General features: G+C 38.8%; 1 protein-coding gene across 1 annotated transcript in view; it reads right to left on the bottom strand.

The window, feature by feature from the left end:
- Window positions 1-26110, bottom strand: part of LOC141389712 (scavenger receptor class B member 1) — a 116071-nt gene that overhangs the window by 6589 nt on the left and 83372 nt on the right. The window contains exons 2-6 of the mRNA XM_073961633.1: window positions 16870-16961; window positions 7280-7947; window positions 6933-7213; window positions 6750-6868; window positions 6377-6502 (exon numbers count right to left, since the gene is read on the bottom strand). Of these exons, the coding sequence (XP_073817734.1) occupies window positions 6377-6502; window positions 6750-6868; window positions 6933-7213; window positions 7280-7947; window positions 16870-16961 (1286 nt within the window). The remainder of the gene's footprint in view (window positions 1-6376; window positions 6503-6749; window positions 6869-6932; window positions 7214-7279; window positions 7948-16869; window positions 16962-26110) is intronic.

Below are 26110 nucleotides of genomic sequence, written 5' to 3'. Positions count from 1 at the left end.
AAATAACGGGATATCGCAATAGTCGGTAATACATCCCATTTTTCCACATTTTTGGAAATCACGCTACAGGTCGCAATTTTAATTGGATCGTCACGAAATTTTGGGTGTTATTGGGGGTCCCACAGAGGAAAAACCCTTTTGATTTTTGATAATGGTCGGATATTATTCAGGGGTCGGAATGTGACAAACAAAAATATTTGGAAAAAAGGCCAACGTTTTATTTCAAAGTTAATATCTCCCTTCTGTGGGAGGTATATCGAAAGCAAAACCTGGCAAGGAAAGTAGAAAATATCACCTTTACAATGATGTGAAGTAGGTTGTCATAGGTGGTCAAACAACAGAGATATCGCAATAGTCGGTAATGCATCCCTTTTTCCATTTTTGTGCAATCACACTACGAAATTTTGATCGGATCCTCACGAAATTTTGGGGGTTGATGGGGGTCTAACACAGAAAGAATCCTATTGATGGTTGGCATACATCCCACTTTTCCATTTTTTATTTGGGTTGTACTGTCGATGCACTTAAATACGTTTCAAAAAAATTGACCTGTGTTAATGTAGACATTCAGAGCAAAGGCGTTAAGCTATCCCAATTTTAATATTTTGAATTTTATTAGTCAAAAGCTTGCGAACAGGGCTAGTGGTGTAGGGTATCACATAGTCGGCCCCGACCCGACTATAGCCTTGGCTCACTTGTTTGTCATATTTAATGTATAAAATATGAAAAATCTTGTTTCTTATGGTATTTCGAGTTCTCCATGAACAAACAATATATGTGCCAAAAGTTTTATACCTCCATCCTTTTCGAGTTCTCTGTGGACAGAAGATTTTCTTCAAAATATTGCTGATACTGGTGCAAATATTAGTATAATTTGACATCTCCATTTCTCTTTGGATAAAAATTAACCCTATCAAATTCATTGCCAAAGGTCAACATTTATTCGGAAAGTCCACAAACACTATATATTTGTCAGCAAATTCATTCGTCCAGGAAAAAACTTCTGAAAACAAACAAACTTCTAAAAACCTCAAAATACATAATTTTCCGAAAAGGATTTCGGTTGTGTAGCCGGTATCGATATGTCCATAGATAATAGTTTCAATTCACACAGGCTGACAAGTTAACGTGAAGAAGTTTTGTGACTACTACCGTTATATGAGGGCTATACCGACAAATGGACCTATGTTGACAATTTTTGATGGATAAGTTTTGTGAAGAATGGGAACCTCGAATGTCAAATAACTGTAGTTCGCTTAAAAAAATTAGATAAAATCTTCAAAATACCTAAAATCGGGGGCTAATATACCGTTATATGGGGGCTATACCAAAACTTGGAACTATGTATGTACCTAAGAACTGCAAATGTCAAATTCCAGCCAGTTGGTTAAAAATTGGAATTTAGTCCTCAAAATACCGAAAATTGGGAGGTACCGTTATAAGGAGGCCATACCAAAACATTGAGTTATATTGACAATTTTTGGTGGAGAAGTTTTGGCACTACCAAAGGCCTCAAATTACAGTTAGTTCCATTAAAAATTGTAGCTAAATCCTCAGATTTCCGATAATTAGGTATAGTTATATGTATATGGGCTATACCAAAACGTGGACCGATATAAACCATCATTGAACTTGACCTTCCTATGCTTGAAAAGACCGAAAATCGGGCGGTATTGGTATTGGTAGGAAGGTTTTGTAACCCTAACTATGACTAAATACCAAATTTCAGACATTTCTATTGAATAATTAAGCTAAAAGGGTGCCACCGTGGTGCAATGGAATGCACACCCGCCTTGCACGCTGAAGGTCGTGGGTTCGATTCCCCGGCCAAGCAACATCAAACAATTTTCAACGGTGGCAAAATACCCCTCAGTAATGTTGGCGACATTTCCTGAGTATTTCAGCCATGTAAAACTTCTCTACAAGTGGTGTCTTAAGACACGCCGTTCGGACTCGGCGATAAACAGTAGGTCCCATATCATTGAGCTAATATGAATCGGGGTGCACTCATCGATGTGAGAGAAGTCTCCCTTCTTACATCTGGGATGTTTGTGGAACAATTATATTATAATTAAGCTAAAAGCGTTAAAATACCTGAAATCGGGATGTAGCTTTCTATGGGAGGGAGCTATAAAGAAACGTTGACCTAAACCGACAAATCTATGGAGGAAAAGTTTTTAAGCCCCAACGACTCATTAGAGCCATTTTGATGGGATAATGAGGCTAAAAACTTTGTGGATCGATCTACGACGATTGCGTTGCCTGGGTAATGTCATAAGGATGGATAATGATGTTTCCGTCAGAAAGGCATATGAATACGAACCGTTTGAGAGTATACGGTCCAAGAGAAGGGAAGGCCAAAACTCCGATGAAGAACCATGTTGAAGACATGGCGTTTATTTAATGTAAGTACCCCGCCCTTTTCGAAATTTAAGAAAATATGCATCCTATTTTCACCGGGGGCCATCCCTGTATATTCCCTGAAACTTTCTGGGAATCGTTTCAGTAGTTGTGTAGATGTAACATATTTTAAAAAGTGGGCGTGGTCAAGTCATCTCAAATATACCAAGAAGATACCAAGAATATCGGTACATTTGGAAAGCTCTTCTATGTGAAGCTGATGAAAGAACAAGAAAAAACTATCAGTCGGCCTTGCCGACAGAGGTATACCCAAATTTTCCCAAAAACCGTATGTATTCAGAATTTTGGGCGTATGAACTTGCCGACAAAGATATGAATTAGGATAAAATCGCAAAAGTTTTGCGGGGGATGTATCTAAAGGAATGGACCGACAAAGTCAATTTTGGAAGTGTGTCTTATTTTGGGAATCATTCCATTCGATAGGACCATAGGACCACGATAGGACCACGAAAATCATATCGCTGTAAACAGGGCCACTAGGAATACCTTCGGTAAAAATTTACCGAAATTTAAACCTACCCTACCACCACATAAACTAAGTTTCGACAATATTTAGAGTTCCAAAGTTTGGACCAAATCGGTTGCTACGTCTATGAGAAATCGCGCGTACCATTTTAGCGAATATTTTCGAACTTTTGTGGGGGAGGTACCGGAAGGAGTGGACCTATAAGCACCACATTCGAATTTCGTCTAATATTCGAAGAAATATTACAATATCCAAAATGTGGATGAACGCAGTATTCAGTTCGAGCTCTCCAGCCACTACATATGGTGTCATAAGGGTTTTTTACAACTTTCGGACTGTTTTCTCATGAAGTATGGACTTGCCCCTAAAAAACTTTTACAGCCGTAATTCAGGTAGTCCGTGCGGAGTTTTTTTTTTTTTCTTTTTTTCTCCCATGGGACGCCTCCCCAGGTGGTGGATAGGGGAAAGCTCATCACATATGACGGGTACCGCAAAAATAAAATAAATGAAGTAACTCTCCCATGAAAATCATACAATATGAACAACCAACAAAACACACGGCCCTCAGTCTCCGGCCAATCGAGGGTGCTAAAAACCCCCGGAGGTAAAAACAAGAAAACACTGAACATTGGAACATGGAATGTTCGAAACATGTATGAGTCTGGAAAACTTAACAATACTATCAATGAAATGAACAGATTTAGCATAGATATATTAGGCGTTAGTGAAACATGGTGGACGGAATGCGTCGATATACTCCTCAGGAAATATGGAAGGGACACTCAGAAGAAGTGTAGGTATCATCGTTAGCAAAAATGTTGCTGGCTGTGTTACTGGATTTGTTCTAATGTCCGATAGGTCAATGATGAAAGGGGGGCGAAAGAAATGAAAGGGGTGACAGATTAATACAATTCGGTCAAGAGCATGGAACTACAATCACTTACACACTATTTCAATTACACCCCAGAAAGCTTTATACGTGGAAATCACCACAGGATAACAGAAATAATATAGTGCGTAACCAAATTGATTACATTATGATAAATAAAAGATATAGGAGCTGCGTGACCAAATGTTCAACTTACCCAGGAGCAGACGTGCCATCGGACCATAACCTTCTGATGTTAAATATCCGAATAAAACAAGCAACAATACGAAAAAAGAAGACTAGGGTCAGAATTAACTGTGAGAAACTCAATGATCCACTGATTAAAAACGAGGTGAAGGATAGCATGAACAAGGAACTAGCAAGGATTGACATGAACGATTTGGAAAACCTCTGGTATAATGTGAAGGGCACAATATGTAAAATTACTGAAAACTCCCTTGGAAACTGCACTTGAAAAAATAATGAGGAATGAATGACCAATGAAATTTTAGAGCTTCGAGCAGAACGCAGTAAATTTAAAAATGTGGATTACGAGAAGTATTGGGAAATCAACAAAGAAATTCGAACAGCAACTCGTGCTGCCAAAAACACACTGTTAAATAGAAAGTGCCAAGAAATTGAACACCTACAGAATATGCACGATGATTTTAATCTTCACAAAAAATTGAAAGAAGCGACCGGAATTTATTAGAAAAATATCCCCACAACGCTTATTGATAACAACAACCAGCCAATTTTTGAAACAGAACAAATAAAGAGCCATTGGAAAAAATATATTGAAGGATTGTTTACAGATGAAAGCCGATCCAACAACGAAAACGTTAATAACGGAGTCTGAAGTGGAGCATGCAATTATAGCGCTGAAGGACAAAAAATCAACAGGACCTGACCAAATGCCTTCCGAAGTGTTGAAGCTAATAGATGGACGCAATATACAAATATAAGTAAAACTCTTTAATAATGTATATGATACTGGCCAGTACCCACATGACTGGTTATTATCGACCTTTATAGCAATACCGAAGAAGATGCATGCAAGAATTGCAGTGAGTACAGACTGATTAGCCTCATGTGCCACATGCTAAAATTTTTTCTAAGAATAATACACACAAGAATATACCCCATATGTGAAAAGGCTATGGGAGAACCACAGTTTGGATTCAAAGAGGCATGGGGACGAGAGAGGCTTTACTCTCCATGCAGATACTGGTGCAGAAGTGCAGAGATGTCCAGAAAGATGTTTTCCTTTGCTTCATAGATTATGAAAAGTCATTTGACACAGTTCAACACGACAAGCTAATAGATATGTTGAAAGACATTGGAGTTGGGGAGAAGGAAATAAGATGCATTAAAATCTTATACTGGAGTCAAACTGCACGGATTGAGATAAATGGCGAAACTACGGACGAAGTTATTATATCAAAAGGAGTAAGACAGGGGTGCATATTGTCTCCTATGCTTTTCAACATTTATTCTCAAAAAATATTTAATGAATCCGTGGAAAATGAAAGAATAGGGATAAAAATACATGGACGAACAATAAATAATATACGATATGCAGATGATACCGCAATAGTAGCTAGCAGTCTACCTGGTTTACAAAGGCTCGTAGATAAACTTACAAGTGTGAGCGAAGCAAATGGCCTAAAAATAAACATTAAGAAAACAAAATACATGGTTGTGAGAAAGAAAAATTACCATTATCACACCATACTAACAATTAATAATAAAAATATTGAGCGAGTCACTAATTTCACATACCTTGGAGTATTGTTAAATGAAAAATGGGACTCTTCCAAGGAAATCAAACGTCGTATAGAGATGACCAGAGATGCATTTTTCAAATACAAAACAGACTTTACAAATCACGATATAAGCCTCTCAACAAAAGTCAGATTCGTGAAGTGTTATATCTGGTCCGTACTACTATACGCAGTTGAGACATGAACCATCTAAATTGCAGATGAGAAAAAACTTGAATCAGTCGAGATATGGGTCTACCGAAGGATTTTAAAGATACCATGGACTGATCATGTAACAAACCAGGACGTTTTACGCAGAATGGGTTTAGATAGACAATTACTGCGACATGCCAAAGTTCGGAAAATTGCATATTAGGAAGGAAAAAGAGGAAGAGGCAGGAGAGAATTGAACATACAAGATTGGACAGGCTGCCATGATGAAAGAAGCATGATTTCGGCGGCAAGAAATAGAGAGGTGTTTATGCCTGTATAATATAAAATAAAATAGCATAACACATGTATAATGTTATTGTGTGATCGCTTATATCCGGATAACGGATTTGCAAATAAAGAAGAAGAAGAATTGAGACAGCGAGTGCAAGTTGCTTCACATTTTGCCCGCATGAAAGTGTATATACATTCCCTCGTTAGCATAAATGCTGAGGGTATAAAAAGCTATATTTAGACTGGGGCAAAAATTAATGGACATGAGAACGCAACCTGAGGCTATTTAAATTTTTCAGTAACATAGTTTCTGGTGTACTTCCTATATAATATTTCTGTTCCCACAAATATTATATATTCTTACAAATATTATTTTAAACTTTAATTTAAAGCATAACTCCCAATAATACTTACAAATTCCAACCAAAGAAGTGGTATAACCGTATTGCGAAATTTGGACATTTCTCTATTGAATTTAACGTCATCAACCATCAGATTAACTTGGAAACGTGAATAAACTCTCATAGGAATGCCCAATTGCTAAAAAGAACACAAGAGAAATATTTTTGTAATTATGTATATTTCAAATATAACTTAAAATATGAAATTCTCAAACAAAACTCACACTATAATTTTTAATCATGATGAATATATTTATCTAGATGTATTTGCCAAAAAATATATGAATTTCTACGCTACATAAATCATGATCTAGTGCAGAACGATAATTTTAAGCATTTCTTAAATCTCCAATTACAAAAAGAAATATTTTCTAATATTTATTTACCGGTTGTATGGCTACTTCCGAACCATGTTTTGATTCATTGGGACTTAGGCCATCAACACCCTCCAATAGCGAGGGATCCGAATTAAAGAAGTGAGGAAATGAAATGGCCAAAGGAATATCTGTAAAAAAATAAACAGAAAATTCAAATACCTCACCACACCACTCAAACCTTTAAGAACTTACTGTAATAGCAGGGCGTTACATTGCCCAAACCCTTTTTCAAACATTTCTTATAATTACAATAACATGAGGTATCCGGATCCGACCTGTCACTGTCAAAAGCATTTTCATGTAACTTAAAATGATAAGCCACAATGCCATCGATTTGGCCCGGATGTGAATATACAATGGGAAGAGCACGACAAAAAGCTTTGCGATAGATGCGAAATGTTTCACCCTTGGTTATTTGGCGTGGAAATAAAGTTCCATCATAGGTGCCGCGAATACTATTGCAATTGGTAAGACTAAAATAGATGACAAACATTATAGATTCCCATAAGTTTTTACAAAAACTTAAATTATGTACTTACTTTCCCCTATTTTTGGTCCAAAATTTAATTTCCTTGCCACCATTCCATGTATCCAAGGCATAATCTCTCAAGCCACTGGGATTCTTTGGTTTTCCATCTTTGTGCTTATTTTTCGATGGCAGCTTCATTGTCACCGTATTCTCACCTTCGTCAAAAATTCTCTCCAGTATGCCGAATTTACGAAAGTTAATAAAATTTGGTACAAAACGTGATGCCAACTCCACCAGATTATCTTCATAGCCCCATAAATATTCATAGACTGACACCTTCAGCATGGGTTTCGATTTCATTTGACGTGTCAATGCACTCACACCCAGCGCAGCAAATGTCGACAACGATGTTGCAGCCGATGATGCACCCATATATGGTATGTTCGCTGCTATTATGTGATCATCCTTGGGATCTCCAATTGATTTCTCACGTATGAACTTTACTTCCCGTCTGGGCATAAAGGTTATGGTGTCATTGTCATTGAAGGTCACATTGTGGTTTGTCAGAATTTCCTGATAAACATAAGGACCTACTTCAACGACTTTTAGCTTGGCATCGATACCACGAACATATTCATCCAAATTGGTCACATTGAACATGTAAACCTTCATAAAGACTTCCAGCGGTGGCTTCTTCCATAGGTTAAAAAGCAAAGAGCCGGTTCTTAGTGTCAATTGCTGTAACAGACAGACAAATTGTGGTCAAAATGGTGAAACAAAAGAAGAGTATAAATATGCAATCATTTATCATGAAATGAATAGGAAATGATAAAGGGCAATTTGTCATGTCATGACTTGCGGAGATTAATGATAAACAGTGGTAACCAAGGGGGGAAAGGGATAAAAGGTAGCAAAGTAACGTTTAAATAAAATAATAAATATAAATTGGTTCCTTCTTTTAAAATGCTTGTTTATTGTTAAATTATACTGATCCAATAGTTCAAGGTATATTTAATGTACCTTACTTTATGTCCGGTTGAAAAGAGTAAAAATGCAGGGGTGTTTCCAACCACCAAGACTCAATCCAATTTGCCGATCCCTCCCAGCGTCAATTATCCGATCTATCTTTTGCTATTTAAACATATCTTATCGTATTTAAACTAGAGATGGGCGCGATGGGCGGACCAAAATTTTTGTGCACTTTCACGCACAAACACGGCGTTTTTCGAGAAGGCACGAACACGCACACTCACGCACGAAATTACAAAAAAAGAGATATTCATATATTTGTACAATTATTTGTTCAAAAAATATTCATATATACTTCTAAAATATACATATTGCAAAGTTACTTATTCACTAATATTTACATATTCTTATTTAAAAACATTATTTCCAGATGTGGAAAAATTTCTCGCTCGTTGCTGAGCTGAGGCGTATAGCCAAAATGTTCCTGGCTAATTGTTTTAAAATTTTTAGATTAGACTCTTTCTAAAGTTTAAAACATCAGTCTGGCTAGATACGGCACTCGCTAAATATGTATCAATTTCTTTATAAATTAGAGACTTATCCATTTTTCGTCTTTTTGTCAAATTTGGATCCAAAACTCTGAAAATTTGTGTGGCATTTTAATTTCCTGCTCATGCTTAGAACACTCTATGTTCTCACTTTGTATATCAAGTAGCATTACGTTTAAATCTCCTAAAATCCCAAACAACGTTGGAACCATTGTCGGTTACAAATACAGAATTTCCCAACTTGTCTTCAATATCAAATTTAGCAAGATAAACAATTGATTTTCAAAGACAGTACATTGCGTTAACCCGCTGAGTTGTTTTTGTATTTGCTTCTCTCTCATGAACAAAAGAAATGCAAACAAACATCATCTTTTTGTTCTGGCCTCTCCATAACAAAACGGCAAAAAGTACCAGACTTTTTTTTATATTCTTGTTCGATTTTCTTGTTTAGTATGGTCTCTTGCACGACTTCTAAACGGAGCCCAAAAATTTAGCACGATCGTGACACATAGTGCAGGTCGTGTTTAGTCGTGTCGTGCAAAATCGTATCGAACAAAAAAACACGATCACGCACGGCCAAAAATTTATTCCGGCACGACACGCACAAACACGCCGATTTTCGGGAAGGCACGAACACGCACTACTCACGGCACGACACGCGCCCACGTCTAATTTAAACATCAGTAGATTGTAAACTAGTCTTACGTCAATAAATATCCGATTTAACCCCCAGGAAAGGGAGATTACTCGTATTTTTATTCCGTAAGGTTGGGTCCTTATAGCGACCCTGGACACGACTGAACTTAGCCCAGCCAACGCCAAAACCACGTTACAGCATGCTCCGCAAGCTGTGTATATATTTTACACGGTATCATCTACTCTGGTTTGTCCTGATGCTTCTCGGCTACGATAGATGGGGATGTTCTCCGAGGACCGCATTCACGTGATAGTTGTTTATGGCATCTGCGACTGCGTGAATTCTATTTAAACCTCCGTGTGAATGCTATTTAAATCTGCCACATAGGCTTGTTGATATAGGTATTCTCTCTTGTAACGCTGGATCTCTCTTTCTAGATGATGTAGTTCCCTCCTGTCATACCTGGGTGGGGTGTCCTATCCAGTACTTGCACGGTAAAACCCGAGCAATTACTGCAACGAAAACATGTCATTTCTGTACTCGAAGAATATTTGTCTGCTCTTGTAAATGGCCCACTAAAGGCATGAGGATGCACCCTGATGCACTTCCCATTTCGGCATTCTGACAGGTTTGGATATTTTCCATCACATTAAACTTATATTCGCAGACCACACTGGCGCCACTTTATGTGTACCACAAGTGCTGCCGGTTAGGGACTTGATGACTTTGTTCCCAGATTTTTTAAGGTAGTTGGTGGTCGGATTTTTTTTTTTTTTTTTTTTTTTTTTGTTATGAACAGAGTTGAATGGTGGATATGTGAATATTCCTACGAGGGAAAAGATGATACGACCAGTCAAATAGGAGTTCAACATTTCACAAATCACATCACGGAAGGTACCAGATGCCAAGATCGATTCTACGATCTTAACCTCTCAATGCCGTCTGGGGGCGGAATACAGGAGAAGTAGAGGTTAAACAGTTGCAGTTTCACTCTACGGGGCTTGGACTTCTTGTTACTGAATTCCACGTACGACTGACGTCTGTCTCGGCACGTCCTTTCTGCTGAAGTGGGAAACTCGTCCAATTAGCTTTCCCATGATTGACGGATGTATGGCGTTCAGAGGTGATGAAATCGGATGGTCTGCAAGTGTCGCGTTATGTTCGGCGAACTGTGACACTCTCCGCTAATTCTGCTACAGGCTTCCTCATTGACCGGGTAAAACGTAGATCAATCAATCTGCTCGGCCAGCACTATACTCCTCTGGCCGTTTCCGAGGGCCGAATGCCATACCTCATGATGGGCATTAAAGTTCCCCAAGACCAGACGGTTATGACCTGCCAAAACGGGCCAATGTTGGGTCTATAACCTGGAGTACAGATATTTATCTATACGTTCAACAACTCTACCTCGGCAGTTCCACACCTGAGAGCCAGGCTCAAGCGAGACAGGTTTGCAAAAGCTAGTCCCCCAACTCCACTTCTGGTGCGATCCTTCCTCAGTACGTTGTTATCATCACAACGCTGTAAGCTGCAGTTGTACCCTGAGGTGGCAGCCACTGGCCGGAACGCTGCAGTGGCATGGATCTGTAGGTCCATTAATCGTCGCCTTTGACGATCTTATAAACGCATTTTTAAGCATCGAGGGTATAATTAAATTTGTCATTCCGTTTGTAACACATCGAATTATTCATCGGATACCCTATAAATTACATATTCTTGATCAGGGTAAAATTCTAAGTCGAAATAACCATGTCCGTATGTTGAAATCAAGATACAGTTCGAAATTTTTAAGATAGAGAGAGTAATTTGGTATAGAAGTTTCTATCACTCCTGGGATGTTTGGTGTTGCAAATGGGCTATATCGGTCCACGTTTTGATGAAGCCCTCACAGAACGGTACCACCCAATTTTCGAGAGAGATAGGGCGAAGAGAAGTGTGCTACGCCGTATAAGTAGAGCTCTTCCAGCCGAGGAGGTACCACCACAATTTACGATGAGCGATGTTGCAGATGCCATCCGAAACGCTAAATCATCCAAAGCGTTGGGCCCGCACCGAATACCGATGGTAATGCTTAAGCAGCTGGATGAACCCGGAGTTGAGTATTTAACAAGTGTTCTCAACCTATCGTTAGCCACCCATGTTGTACCGGATGCCTGGAAAGTTGGCAGGATGGTCCCACTACTGAAGCCTGGCCAGCAGAGGTGAATCGTACAGGCCGATTTCCCTCCTGTCGACAGTAGCAAAGATCCTAGAGGCGCTACTTCTCCCCACGATGAGAAGGTGTTTTCCAGTTGCCCAACATCAACATGAATTTCGGAAAATGCATAGTACTACAACAGCATTAGACGTCATATCCACACATATCAGTAGAGGACTGAACCAGAAAAGGCCGTGCGACCGAACAGTCATAGTGGCTCTTGACCTATCGAAGGCCTTCGATACCGTCAACCATGCCAAGCTGTTCGAGGATATAGAGAAAACTAATCTCCAGCCATGTTTGAAACGTTGGGTAGTCAACTATATGTGTGGACGCCAGTCGTTTTTAGAATTCAGATACAAGAAGTCCAAAACCCGTAGAGTGAAACAGGGAGTTCCCCAAGGAGGGGTGATATCTCCGGAACTGTTTAACCTCTACCTTTCTGAAATTCCACACCCTCCAGACGGCATAGAGATCGTGATGTATGCGGATGATTGTACGATCTTTGCGTCGGGTCCTATCGTCGATGACATATGTGATAGGTTAAATGTCTACATAGCTGACCTAGTGCAGTTCTTCCATCTGAGGAATATGAAAATATCCGCCGCTAAATCCACAGCCACGCTGTTCACCACATTGACGGCTGAGATGAGGCTCCCACTGAACATATTGGTCGATGGTGCACTGATTCCGACCACTAACTACCCTAAAATACTGGGGGTAACGTTCGATAGCATGTTCAAGTCGTCCGCGCATGCCACAGCTATTTGCAATAAGATCAGAAGTAGGAACAAGGTTCTCAAGTCGCTGGCCGGCAGCACTTGGGGTGCTGATAAAGAAACCTTGTTGACCACCTACAATGCAATAGGCCGGTCTGTGGTAAGCTATGCGGCGCCAGCGTGGTCCGCAAAGGTTAGCGCATCGCAGTGGAAGAAGATTCAAACCTGACAGAATGCCGTCCTGAGGACTGCAACAGGGTGCCTCCTCATAACACCAGTGGTCCATCTTCATGAGGAGGCAAAGGTTTTACCGGCGCGTCAGCACAATAAGATGTTGTCGATGCAGTACCTGCTTGGGTGTTACCGCAGTGAGCATCCCTGTCACGATTTAATGGACAGGCTCCCCCAGCCAGGCACGTCAGGAGAGACCTTCATGATCTAGAGAGAGAGGTCCAAAGGTATAAAAGAGAACCGCTAGATCAACGAGCCTATCAGGCAGGCTTGAATCGCATTCACACCAACATGGTTGCGCAAGCAGTACGAATATATGAATGCCGTACTTGGAAACCATCCCCCATCCATCGCAGCAGAAGAACGACAGCTGCCAAGGCAAACACGAGTGGTATTACCTCAGTTAAGATCCGGACGATGCAGTCGCCTCAATTCGTATTGGGCCAGAATTGACGCCACGATACCCAACATATGCCCAGCATGTGGATTGGGACCACACGATACTCTGCATTTATTCCACTGCCCTGCTAACCCCACTCATCTGTCTCCTCATTCTTTATGGACGCAACCAGTCCAGGTTGCAGAATTCTTAAGTCTGGATACAGAGGAACTTGATAACTGAAATAATACACGAACGAATATATATGCGTTGCTACAACAACAACAACCCAATTTTCGGTATTACACATCGAAATGGCTGAAATTCGGAACTAAGTCTTCGTTGACGGTATAGGTTCTTGCCTTCATATTGCCCCCATAGAACGGTACCTCCCAATTTCGGTATTTTGAAGGTTGTGGCCACAATAATCCACTGAAATGGCTGAAATTTGGAATTAAGTCTTCGTTGGGGGTATGAAACTTTCCTCCAGAAAGTTGTCGGTACAGGTCCACGCCTTAGTTCAGCGCCCATAGAATGGCACCTCCCTATTTCCTGTATTTTGAAGGTTGTGGCCTCAATATCCCACCGAAATGGCTGAAATTTGGTATTTAGTCTTCATTTGGAGTACTAAACGTTCCATATGAAATTTGCCGGCATAGGTCCACGCCTTCATATAGCCCCCATAGAACGGTACCTGCCTATGTCCGGTATTTTCAAGGTTGTGGCCTCAATATCCCACCGAAATGGCTGAAAATTGGTATTTAGTCTTCCATAAACGTTCCATATGAAATTTGTGGGTATAGGTCCACACATTCATATAATCCCCATAGAACGGTTCCACCCAATTTTCGGTATTTTGAAGGCTGTGGCCACAGCAATCCACGGAAATGGCTAAAATTTGTTGGAGGTAAAAGCCATTCTGACTGAAATTCGTCGGTATATGTCCAAGTTTCGATATAGCCCCAATAGAATGGTACCTCCCGATTTTCGTAATTCTGAAGGTTGTGACGTCAATATCCCACCGAAAGACTGAAATGTGTTATTTAGTCTTCCAAGGGGTTATAAAATATTCCAGAAGTGAACTATCAGTATAGGTCCGTGGGTTCCTATATCCCCCATATATTCTCACTTGTTTTGAAGACATTTTTATACCCTCAGGCTTTAGGTTAACAAGGGTATAAACAGTTTCATACGATCAAAATGTGCCCCAGCGAAATAACGGTTTTAGACTCCAAGTATGTTAGGACAAAATCCGTTTCAGACAATTTGCAGCCGTCCATCAGTCAGGCTGGAGCGCACGATAACTCTCGAACGGATCAACCGACCCGGTCCTAAATTTGGAATTTGTAACATTTTCTCCAAAATTAGTTTAAGTTCGAAGATGAGCCATATCGGTCCACTTCTTCGGGTACCTCGCCTACAAAAGTTCTAAATTGTTTACTAAAATGGTGAGCACCAAAGCTCCCGAAGGGATTAACCGATTTTGTCTATATATAGACATATATGAGGTTCGAATATGGACTATATCGGTCCATTACTTACGGTACCTCCAACACAAAAATTCATTTCAAGACAGTTTAAGACCTCCTCTCAAATCGTGATTTTTTGTTCAGAAGTTTGTGCATGGAGCCGCTATTACGAGGGTAAAATTTTTTTCATCGACAAGTCAATATTTCCTGAGAAAATTACAGGAAAACTGTAAAAATTCCTACATTTTGAACTGGGTACTGCGTTGGGGCAACTTTGTAGTACTTCTGCGAATCTTAGATAAAGTTCGAACAGTACTTATCCATCCACCCCATTCCTGTACCTCCCCCACAAAAGTTCAAATCTCTTGAACGGAGCAACCGATTTGGTCCAAACTTTGGATCTCATAATATTTTTACCCTCAGCATTTATGCTAATGGGGGTATATACAGTTTTATACGGGCAAAATGTGCCTCCTCGAAATAATGGTTTTAGACCCCAACTATGTTTCGAGGAAATCAGTTTCAGACAATTTGGAGTTGATTTAGCCATGTCCGTCCGTCTGTCAGTCTATCTGTCTGGCTGGCTGGAGCGCACGATTACTCTCGCACGGACCAACCGATACGGTCCAAAATTTGGCTTTCGTTATATTTTGTCCAAACTCAGCTTAAGTTCGAAGATGGATTATATCGGTTCACTCCTTTCGGTACCTCCCCAACAAAAGTTCTAAAATGTTCGGAAAATTTGTGCGCACGATAACTCTTGAAGGGAGTGACCGATTTGATCCAAACTTTGCACATCGTAAAATTTCTACCAGATTTAGATGAGGTTGCAATATGGACTCAATCGGTCTACTCCTTAGGGTACCTCCCACCCAAAATTTGGGAATAGTTCAGTTTAGGATCTGCTCTCGAATCGCTTTGATTTTTGTTATAACAATTTGTATTCACTGCCCCCCATACGACGATACAATTTCCTTTAGGTGTAAGTCCATGCTTCCTAAGAAAATAGTCTGAAAGGTGCAAAAAAACCCATATGACACCGTGTGTAGTGGTCGGAGCGCAATATAACTCTCGAAAGGATACGCCAAAATTCGGCCTTCGTAATATTTTGTCCAAACTTAGGTTAAGTTCGAAGATAAGCCATATCGGTCCACCCCTTTGGGTACCTCCCCCCTAAAAGTTCAAAAATGTTCGGAAAAATAGGGTAACTCTTAAAGGGAGTGACCGATTTGGTCCATAAAATACACATCCTAATATACATATTTACCAGATATAGATCAGGTTCGAATATTTTTGTCCACTCCTTCGGGTACCTCCCGCACAAAGTTTCGGATAAGTTCACTTTAAGGCCTGTGCTCGAATCACTTTGATTTTAGTTGAAGCAACTTGCATTCACTGCCTCAATTACGAGGTAAAATTTTTTCAGATTTCAAATTTTTTTCTTGAGGAAACAGACCGATGCTGTCGAACTGATCCCCTCAATATTTAAAAAATGTCACTAAAATGGTATGAACGATATCTCTTGAACAGGACAACCAATTTGGTCCAAACTTTGGATCTCCTAATATTTTGTCGAAATTTAATTTAACTTCTAAAATGGCCCATATCAGTCCTCTTCTTAGGGTACTTCCCCCACAAAAGTTCAACATTTGTGTAAAAGTGCAGTTTAGGGTCTGTTCGAAGATCCTTTGGAAATGTTTACCGATGCTGTTCGTTGTGGTCCTGGGTACAACGATATTATGTTATCCGTGGACAAGTCCATGCACCCTGATATACCGGTCCAAAAGTTATACGATGACCCACTGAAATGACTACTGAGCGCGATATCTATCGAAAAGACATGACTCCCAAAATAAGATCCACTTCCATAATTGACAATGTCGGTAATTGACAATCTTAGGGTACCTCACTCACAAAAATTCAACATTTTTGTATAAGTGATATTTAAGTTTTTTTTTCGAGGATCGTTCGGAATGCTACACTTTGTGGCCCTTTTACTGCGATATTATGTTTTTCGTGGGCAAGTCCATGCTCCTTGACTTTATTGTTCAAAAGCTGTGAATTATAGGTGCCAACTGAAATGACTGTTGGATGCAATATCTAGAGGAAGGAATGACTCCCAAAGTAAGAACCACTTCCAAAATGGACTATGTTGGTCCGTTCCTTCATGTACCTCCTCTGTACCACGTGTGAACTTGCCGACAAAAATATGGATTCGGATTACCATTATATTTTTGTCGGCAAGATAAAATGTCAAATGTCTCACCTAAATACATTAGTTTTGGGGAAAAGGATTTTGATTGTGTAGCCGGTATCAGATCTGTCCATGGGTGAAAGTTTCAATTCACATAGGTTGGGGGTATATTTATGTCGGCAAAGCCAACTGATACCTTTTTACTTGTCCTTTTTATCGCAACAATCCGCATTTCATCAAAGTCCCTCCCATAAACCCATAGTAACCACTGTTCAATGTAATCATCACAATCATGTATTACATATGCGCGTACTTACCGAATCTACAACCATGGCTACAGGATCACTGACTAGTATTACCACCGACAATATGCTTAAGGTCATGCCAAGTGCAGCAAATTTAAGAATATCTGAAACGGAACGAAACGAAACAAAGAACAAATTAAGACAAATCAATAAACACACGTCAGAATAGCAATACAATAAAACATTTGCGTGATCAGGAGGATGTCATGACGAATTTAATGGAAGGAAAAATTTTATGGCAATGGAATTTTTCAATTAAGTCAATTGTCAAAATTGTTGAAATCAATAAAACAAAGCAAAATACTGAAAATAAAAATTACACGGATGCTCAAATGGAGATAAAGCGTGAAACAAGTTTCTTTTTCTGTGAATTCTACCTCCGAAAACCCCAAAAAAAAAAACTAAAAAACAAAGCAATGTTGAATTGCATGCCAGGCAACGGTGTGCACACCTCTTCTTGGCATCTTAAAACCAAAAGTAAACAAAAAACATCAACTTTTGTGCACTGACTGCATGCCGCCGATCTTTAACATTGACAACAAAAAAGAATTTCAATATCAAGGTGACGTTGTTGTTGTTTGTCTTTAACAAAATTCAAACACATCAATTTCAGGGTTTGTCCAAAAACCAGGGCCACACCAGCATAATTGATGTGTTCTTAGCATCAAGACCATGAATGTGGCACAATGACCTACAATCGACATCGATATGGTTTCCATGCATTATCATTTTAAAATCTCCAATATTTATGAATTATTCAATATGCCAATATGTTTTGTTTTGTTTTGGGCGTCAACAATCTGGACACTTGAATTCTGCCAGAATAGGCCCGATACTCAAACAAAACAAGCACCAAAAAACTGTCCAAGCTTTCGTTTTCATTTGTCAAGTAGCTAGTTAAGCGTTTAACTGTTGGTGTAGGTCCGAAACACAAACAAAACGCCACACACTCACAACAACATTCAGAATCAAAAAATTTAAATCTCAAAATTGACCGCAAATTATACCCAACAACAATAACACACAAAAGTTGTTGGTGCTGCCGCCGAAGCAACAAATTTCACGCTGATAGCCATAACCTTACCAACAACGCGACCAATAACAAACAGGTAAAGCCACAGCGCGTAAAGAAACCAACATTATTAACCTAAGCGTTCGTTGGTTGGTCTGCACTTAGTCACTTAACCACTTGTAACGAGAGGTGAATCAGACAGCTCGCCAGCCAGCCAGTCAGCCACCCAGTCAAACTGACAAATGGTCAGCTATTAACCAAAAAACCACCAACAAAAAATAACCAGATCAATGAACCTCCATCGTGTGGTGGTGGTAGCAGCATCAGCAGCTGATTTTAGCGCTATAAGTTATGCCGGTACAGGTTATAATGCTGCGGAGGCAATCGCTTATTCTTCAACTCCAACAACAAATACAAAAGTCATTCAGCATCAAAAATGCATTTAAAAGTATAAAGACCGAAACTGAAATCGGTATGAATGAATTTTATGTTGAAGGCAGCAGCAGTCGTCATAACGTAATGAATGTTTGTACATATGTATGTATGGATGGACGAAATGAACCTATAACTGATACCCCAGTGTATACATATGTACGTACAGACATAGGTGGAATATTAAGCAATATTTCTCATATTACATACGATTTGAAATTATACTGTGGTTTCTAAAGCCTATCCTGCATTCTACATATCGTCACCTGAAATACCCAAAGACGTAACCCTCAAGGGTTACGTTGAGGGTTACGTCTTTGGGCATTTCAGCTGACGATATGTATGTATGTACGAGTATTGAAAGAAAAACAAGCAAAATAAGTAAAGGCCTCGACACATAAGAAGCATGGCACTCTTGCTTAAGTCATATCTGGTAAATAACTAAAGACCAAGTTCGACCTAATTAAAATGTGATTCTAAAATCTTTTTATTAAGTCGAACTTGGTCTTTAGTCTTTTATCAGAATATCATGCTTCTTATGTGTCGATGCCTTAAGAACGGCGTTAGCCAGGCCGAACTTGTTTTACCCTCCACCATGAGTTGCATTAAAGTAAAATGGAACAATAAGTTTCCTTACGTTATAAAGAAGACTAAATACCAAATGTCAGCAAGTTTGGTAAAACAATGTGGCTAACCTTCAAAATACCGAAATTCGGGAGGTACCGCTCATTGGGGGTTATATCAAAAGGTTGATCTATTCCTACAAATTTCTGGCAAAAAGTTTTTAGACTCAAAGAAGACTAAACACCAAATTTCCGATATTTCGGTAAAACCTTCAAAATACCGAAAATCAAGACGTACGCTTCTATGGGGGATATGGGAACCCGCGGACCTATAATGATAATTCTTCTTTGGAGTATTTTATAACCCCATGGAAGACTAAATAACAAATTTCGGTCTTTCGTTCTGAACCTTCTGAATTACGAAAATCGGTTAGTACCGTTCTATCCAAACGTGGATGAATTTCAGTCAAAAAGCTTTTACCTCCAACAAAGACTAAATACCAAATTTCAGCCATTTCGGTGGGTTGATGTGCCCACAATCTTCGAAATACCGAAAATCGGGACTATATGCAGGCGTGGACCTATACCGAAAAATTCATGGGAGAAAGTTTTATATCCCTAGCGAAGACTAAGTACCAAATTTCAGCCATTTCAGTGTGATAATGAGGCTAAAACCTTCAAAATACCGACAAGCTGGATGTACCGTTTTATGGGGGCTATATGAAGGCGTGGACCTATACCGACAAATTTCTAGGGGAAAGTTTTATACCTCCAGCGAAGACTAACTACCAAATTTCAGCCATTTTGTTGCGATAACGAGGCTAAAACCTTCAAAATACAGAAAATCGGGTGGTACCGTTCTATGGGGGCTATAGGAAGGCGTTGACCTGTACCGCCAAGTTTGGGGGGAAAAGTTTTATACCCCAATAGAAAGACGTATTAGCAAATTTCATCCATTTTAGTGGATTATTGTGGCCACAACCTTCAAAATACCGAATATAGGGAGGTACCGTTCTATGGGGGCTATATGAAGGCGTGGACCTGTATCGACAAATTTCTGGGAGGAAGTTGTATACCTCTAGCGAAGACTAAGTACCAAATTTCAGCCATTTCGGTGTGATAATGAGGCTAAAACCTTCAAAATACCGACAAGCGGGAGGTACCGTTCTATGGGGGCTATATGAAGGCGTGGACCTATACCGACAAATTTCTGGGGGAAAGTTTTATACCTCCCGCGAAGACTAACTACCAAATTTCAGCCATTTTGGTGCGATAACGAGGCTAAAATACTGAAAATCGGGTTGTACCGTGGACCGATATAGCCCATTTTTAATACCAAACATCCTAGAAGTAATAGAAACATCTACACCAAATTACAAAACTCTATCTTAAAAATTGCGAGCTGTATCTTCATTTCAACAGACGGAGGGACGGTCGAACGGGCAGACGGACATGGTTATATCGACTTAGAATTTTACCCTGATCAAGAATATACATACATATGTATATGGGCAAAACTGCCAATTATTTCATATTCCATTTCCAAAAAATTGAATTTTTTCTTTTCGCGCTACATTAACGATTTTTGGTACATAGGTTAAGAAAAAATTCCCCAGTACAAATCCGCTCGCGAGCAAATTTTTGGTTGTTGCGGACAAATGTTATCGCGGTTTTACTTCTGATTTTAAGAAAAAATTATTATAAACACGCTAATTATTTTATTGAGCACAATTGTCACTAAAAAGTTATCACGAAGTGACGTCATTAAATAGATTGCATAATACTTGTAAAATGTTTCTCAGCATTCGCGGAATTTACAAAAAATTGACAAAATTTTAAATGTAATCCGAATTTTTTGAAAATATAGCTCCATATACCCGTCAAAAATTACAAAAAAGTAACAGTTTTAAATAAAGACTTCACGGGGAATCAAATGAGACCAAACTTATAATCATCGGGATAGTAGTTAGGATATTATAGCCAAAATAAGCACATATTTGTGTTACAAAAAACTAATTTTGGTTTGGAATAATAGTTTTCACACGCATTCTAGAGTCGAAAATATTGGAAAAATTCTATAAGAGCACTTCTTTTATTTTTCTTGAAACTCCCAAGAAAATGGGTGGATTTTGCTTTATCTACATTCACATAGAAGGTTTCCCATTGAGGAAAGTTATCGGGTTGTTGAAATAAATCATTAGACTTCTTAAACGGAAATAGAATTCAAATAAACCGCTTTAACTTATATGAATTATTAAAATATGTGTAAATCGCGTAATTATCAAAATCGTTTTGTCCGCATGTGATTTTCATGTACAGCAAGACCATATCTTTTAATTTGTATATATTTTTCGAAATATAATTTGGACGCTAAGATGTAGCATCGGCTGCATCTTAGCATTAAAAAACCTATAAAACATCGCTAATTTTCCCAAAGTTCATACAATTTCGTTCCGCATCCGGTTTTAGTGTCACCATGAAAATCTGCATCGATATATACCTATTTCAAGGCAATCAGTCAAGAACCGTGGATGTAGCATCACACACTATTTTTGGGATAAAATGAATGTAGTTCCCTTATCAGTGAAGTTTTTAAATCTTTGTTTCCGCAAAAAGGAAGATCCTGCACTAGTTTTTTCATAGCAGTGCAAGCTGCCGACAGAATACGCGATAAAATGCGCGATATTTTCAAAAACAATATTAGGTGATTTTCCTACCTTGGAATTTCTCGTATCTCGCGTTTTAGTAGATGGAATTTCACGAGTATTGATTTATTAGATCCGCAACGTAAAAATCAAAAATTTGCAATCAAGTACGAGTAAATCGAATGCCAATTGTAAAAATTAGGCCCGAAAAATATGATTTTTAGAAATTTGTTCACACAAAATTTTCGTATTTGGATACAGATTTCTCTGAAGCTGTGTAGGCTACATTCACGACACATATATCAAAAAAATCAGAATCGTGAGTTCTTCATTCCTATATATGACTTTTTGAAAAACCTGTTTGCGGAACGAAATTATAAGAAAATTTCAAAAAACACTTAAAATCTGACTTCAAAATGTCAGCATCATTTAATGGTAGACGCAGATCAAATTTTGAGAAGTTATACACTAGTGAGATGATCCTTATTTAGTTGCCTTCTACTTTTACTTTAACGGGAAAATCGTAAAAAGTGTGGTTTAATCACAAATCGAGAGAAAACAAAAAAAGGCACTTCGGCTTCAACCCATTTTTACCCATTTTTTAACATAAATATAGCTACAGCTTCCACGCAAATTAACTTTGAAACCCAATATTTTTTGCCAAGTCTAAAAACATTTCATTTTATCCAAAAGCATTTAAATTGTACAATATACAACCACTATTCGCGAGTTATAAAGGGGTAAACCTTGGCTTCAACGATGTTAAATTTTCAATAATATTGCCCATATACTTTATAGGGTCTCCGATGAATATTTCGATGTGTTACAAACTGAATAACAAATTTAATTATACCCTCTAAATTATGGTGAAGGGTATAAAAATCGTTAAGTCCCAATTTACATTAGGCGAGTTTACTTGCGGCAAGTCTCTGTTTGTAGGAGAGACACGTAAGGGGAATGGAAATGAAAAAATTGCTCGTACCGGCAATTTTCAGGCAATTCCTTTTATTTTTTCGAAGTTGACATTGTTTTCATTGTTTTGAAAAGAAAACTTGCCGGAACAGAAATGAAATAGAAAGTTTCCTTTTAGGTGGGACACGTTTTTTGGCAAAAAAAAATTGTCTACAATCGGGATGTACAGATAGTTCAGTAAACAAATGTCAATTCCTTAAAACACCTAAAATCTGGAGGTATCATTATATGGGGGTTACAACAGAAAATGACCCTATGCTCACAATTTTTGGTGGAGAAGTTTCGTGACGGCAGATGTCACAAAATGGATAGTTCCCTCAAAAAATTTAGCTAAAACCCTCAAAATACCAAAAATCGGGAGGTAACGTTATATCGGTGCTATACCAAAACATAGACCTCTGTTGACAATTTTGGTGGATAAGTGTTGTGACCACTGAGAATCTCAAATGTCAGATTACAGGTAGCTCGGTGAAAAAATTAGATATAATTTCCAATATATCGAAGTTCGGAAGGTACCGTTATATGGGGCCTAGCTATAATATCAATAATCGGGAGGTACTGTTTTATGGGGGTTATACCAAAAACATGGACCAGTACTTAAAATTTTTGGTGGAAAAGTGTTGTGGCCACTAAGAACCTCAAATGTAAAATTACTGTTAATTCGGTTAAAAAACTTACCTAAAATTATAAAAGTACCGAAAATCGGGTGGTACCGTTATATGGGGCCTATAACAAAACATGGACAATGACAATTTTTAGTAATTACGTTTTGTGAGCACTGGAAATCTCAAATGTCAAATTATAGCTAATTCGATAATTAAATTGTAGCTAAAACAGGTAAAAAAGTATCAGTCGGCTTTGCCGACAGAGATATACCCTCAGGCTGTGTGGATAGAAATACTTTTTTCCCAAAAAAAAAAAAAAAATATATATATATGTATTTTGCACCGACAAAAGTATGGATAGGATTAAAGCTCAAAAAGTTGCGGGAATATCGATAGATAGGGCTTTTTTGTCACATCAGCCTGCGAAAAACATAATATAGCTATATTCGGTAATATATTCGGTTCGTGCCGTCCAGCCACTACATATGGTACCTTAGGGGTTTTTTTTAAACTTTCGGGCTGTTTTCTCAATAAGTATGGACTTGCCCCTGAAAAAAACTTTTACTGCCATAATTGAGGCAGCGAATGCAAGTTGCTTCAATAAAAATTAAAGTGATTCGAGAGCAGGTCTTAAAGTGAATTTATCCAAAATTTTATGTGGGAGATACCCGAAGGAATGGACAAATATAGTCCATATTCGAACCTGATCTATATCTGGTAGATATATTAGGATGGGCAAAGTATGGGCTAAATCGGTCATTCCATTCGGATCTGCCGATTCGGTCCACAATTTGGTCTTTGTAATATTTTGTCCAAATTTAGTTTAAGTTCCAAGATGGGCTATATCGGTCCACTCCGTCCGGTACCTCCACAAAAGTTCGAATATGTTCGGAAAATTTGTGCGCACTATAACTCTTGAAGGGTGTAACCGAACGGTCCATACTTTGCACATCGTTAAATTTCTACCAGACTTAAATGAGGTTCGAATATGGATTCAATCGATCAACTCTTTCGTGTACCTCGGAAAAGTTCAGTTTAGGACCTGCTCTCGAATCACTTTGATTTTTTGGTAACAACTTGTACTTGCTGCCCACATTACGGCAGTAAAAGCTTTATCAGGGGTAAGTCCATACTACCTGAGAAAAAAGCCCGGAGGGCAACAAGTCCTGTGGTTGGAGCGCACGATAACTCTCGAACGGATCTGCATATTTTGTCCAAAATAAGTTCAAATATGGGACATATCGGTCCTTCGGTACCCCTCCTTCGGTACTCGTTCGGGTACCTCCCACACAAAATTTCGGAAAGGATCAGTTTAGGACGTGCTCCCGAATCGCTTTGATTTTTGTTGCAGCCACTTGTATTTGCTGCCCCTATTACGGCAATACAAGTATTATAAGGGTCAAGTCTATACTTCCTGAGAAAATAGCCCGAAGATGTAAAAAACCCCTACGGTACCAAGTGTAGTAGTTGGAGCGCACAATAACTCTCGAACGGATCTGCAGATTAGGTTCAAAATTTGGCCTTCGTTAAATTTTGTCCAAACTTAGTTTAATTTCAAAGATGGGCCATATCGGTCCACTCCTTCATGTACCTCCCCCACAAAAGTTCGAAAACGCTGGGAAAAATTGTGTGAACGATAACACTTAAAGGTACGAGTACGAGGATTCAATATGGACTCTATCAGTCCACCCCTTCGGGTAACACCCACACAAAATTTCGGAAAATTTCAGTTTTGGACCTGCTCTCGAATCGCTTTGTGTTATCAGGGGCAAGCCCATACTTCCTGAAAAAATAGCCCGAAGTTGTAAAAAACCCCTATGGCAACAAGTGTAGTTGTTGGAGCGCACGATAACTTTCGAACGGATCTGCAGAAAATTGGCCTTCCTAATATTTTGTCCGAACTTATTTTATGTTCGGAGATGAGCCATATCGGTCCACTCCTTCAGCTACCTCCCCCCACAAAAGTTCTACCCTTTCACTAAAATGGTGCACACGATAACTCTCAAAGGTACTAACCGATTTGGTCCATACTTTGAACATCGTTTTATTTCTACGAAACAGGTTCAAAAATTGACTACATGTCAACTCCTTCGGGTACCTCTCACACAAAATTTCAGAATGGCCTGCTGTCGAATCGCTTTGATATTTGTTGTAACAACATTTATTCGCTACCATTACGACGATACAAGTTTTTTCAGGGACAAGTCCATACTTCCTGGGAGCTGTAAAAAGCTCGATATTATGTTTTTCGTGGGCAAGTCCATGCTTTCAGACCAACTGAAATGACTGGTGGGCACAATACCTATAAAAAGGAATGACTCCCAAATTAAGATCCCCTTCCAAAATGGACTATGCATATCCATTCCTTCAAGTATATCCTCCTAACACTTTTGAGCTTCAAACCAAATATATTTCTTATCAGAAATTTCCAAAAAGGGCCACAAAATCCATATTCCGTATATTCGATATTGTCAATAGATATACGTTTCAATTCACAGAGGCTGAGGGTAAATCTCTGTCGACAAAGACTGTAATCCTACGGTCACCAACTAATATAGCTGGGGCGCGCGATAAATAAGAATGAAATGAATCCCAAAATAAGATCCACTTTCAAAATGGATTATGTTGGTTCGTTTATTCAGGAATCTACTCCGTAAAAGCTCAGCTCTTTTGCGCTTTAACTCCATAAAATTTAATAGCAAAAGGTAATTAATCCGGAACGTTCACAAACCTTAAGATATAAATACCTAAAAAGTCTCGATATTTTTATCAGCATGTTCATTAAACCGACCCAAATAAAACAAAAATTGTTTATTGGAATTCAATTTTTCCCCTTGACCCACCTTATATATGACATTTTCTGACGATCGGTTAAGGTTAACCCTTGCCACCCGGGAGATTTTTGTTTCCATAGTAATAGGCAATTACTCCGGAACGTTCACAAACTTTAAGATAGAAATACTCGTACCTAAAAGGTCTCGATATTTTTATCAGCATGTTCATTAAACCGACCCAAATAAAAAA

This window comes from Musca autumnalis, unplaced genomic scaffold, assembly GCF_047663935.1.
Source record: "Musca autumnalis isolate F117 unplaced genomic scaffold, ASM4766393v1 scaffold_1, whole genome shotgun sequence".
In the NCBI taxonomy this organism is placed as follows: domain Eukaryota; kingdom Metazoa; phylum Arthropoda; class Insecta; order Diptera; family Muscidae; genus Musca; species Musca autumnalis.
Note: the sequence above shows the minus strand (reverse complement) of the source record. Positions and strands in the feature narration are given on the sequence as shown.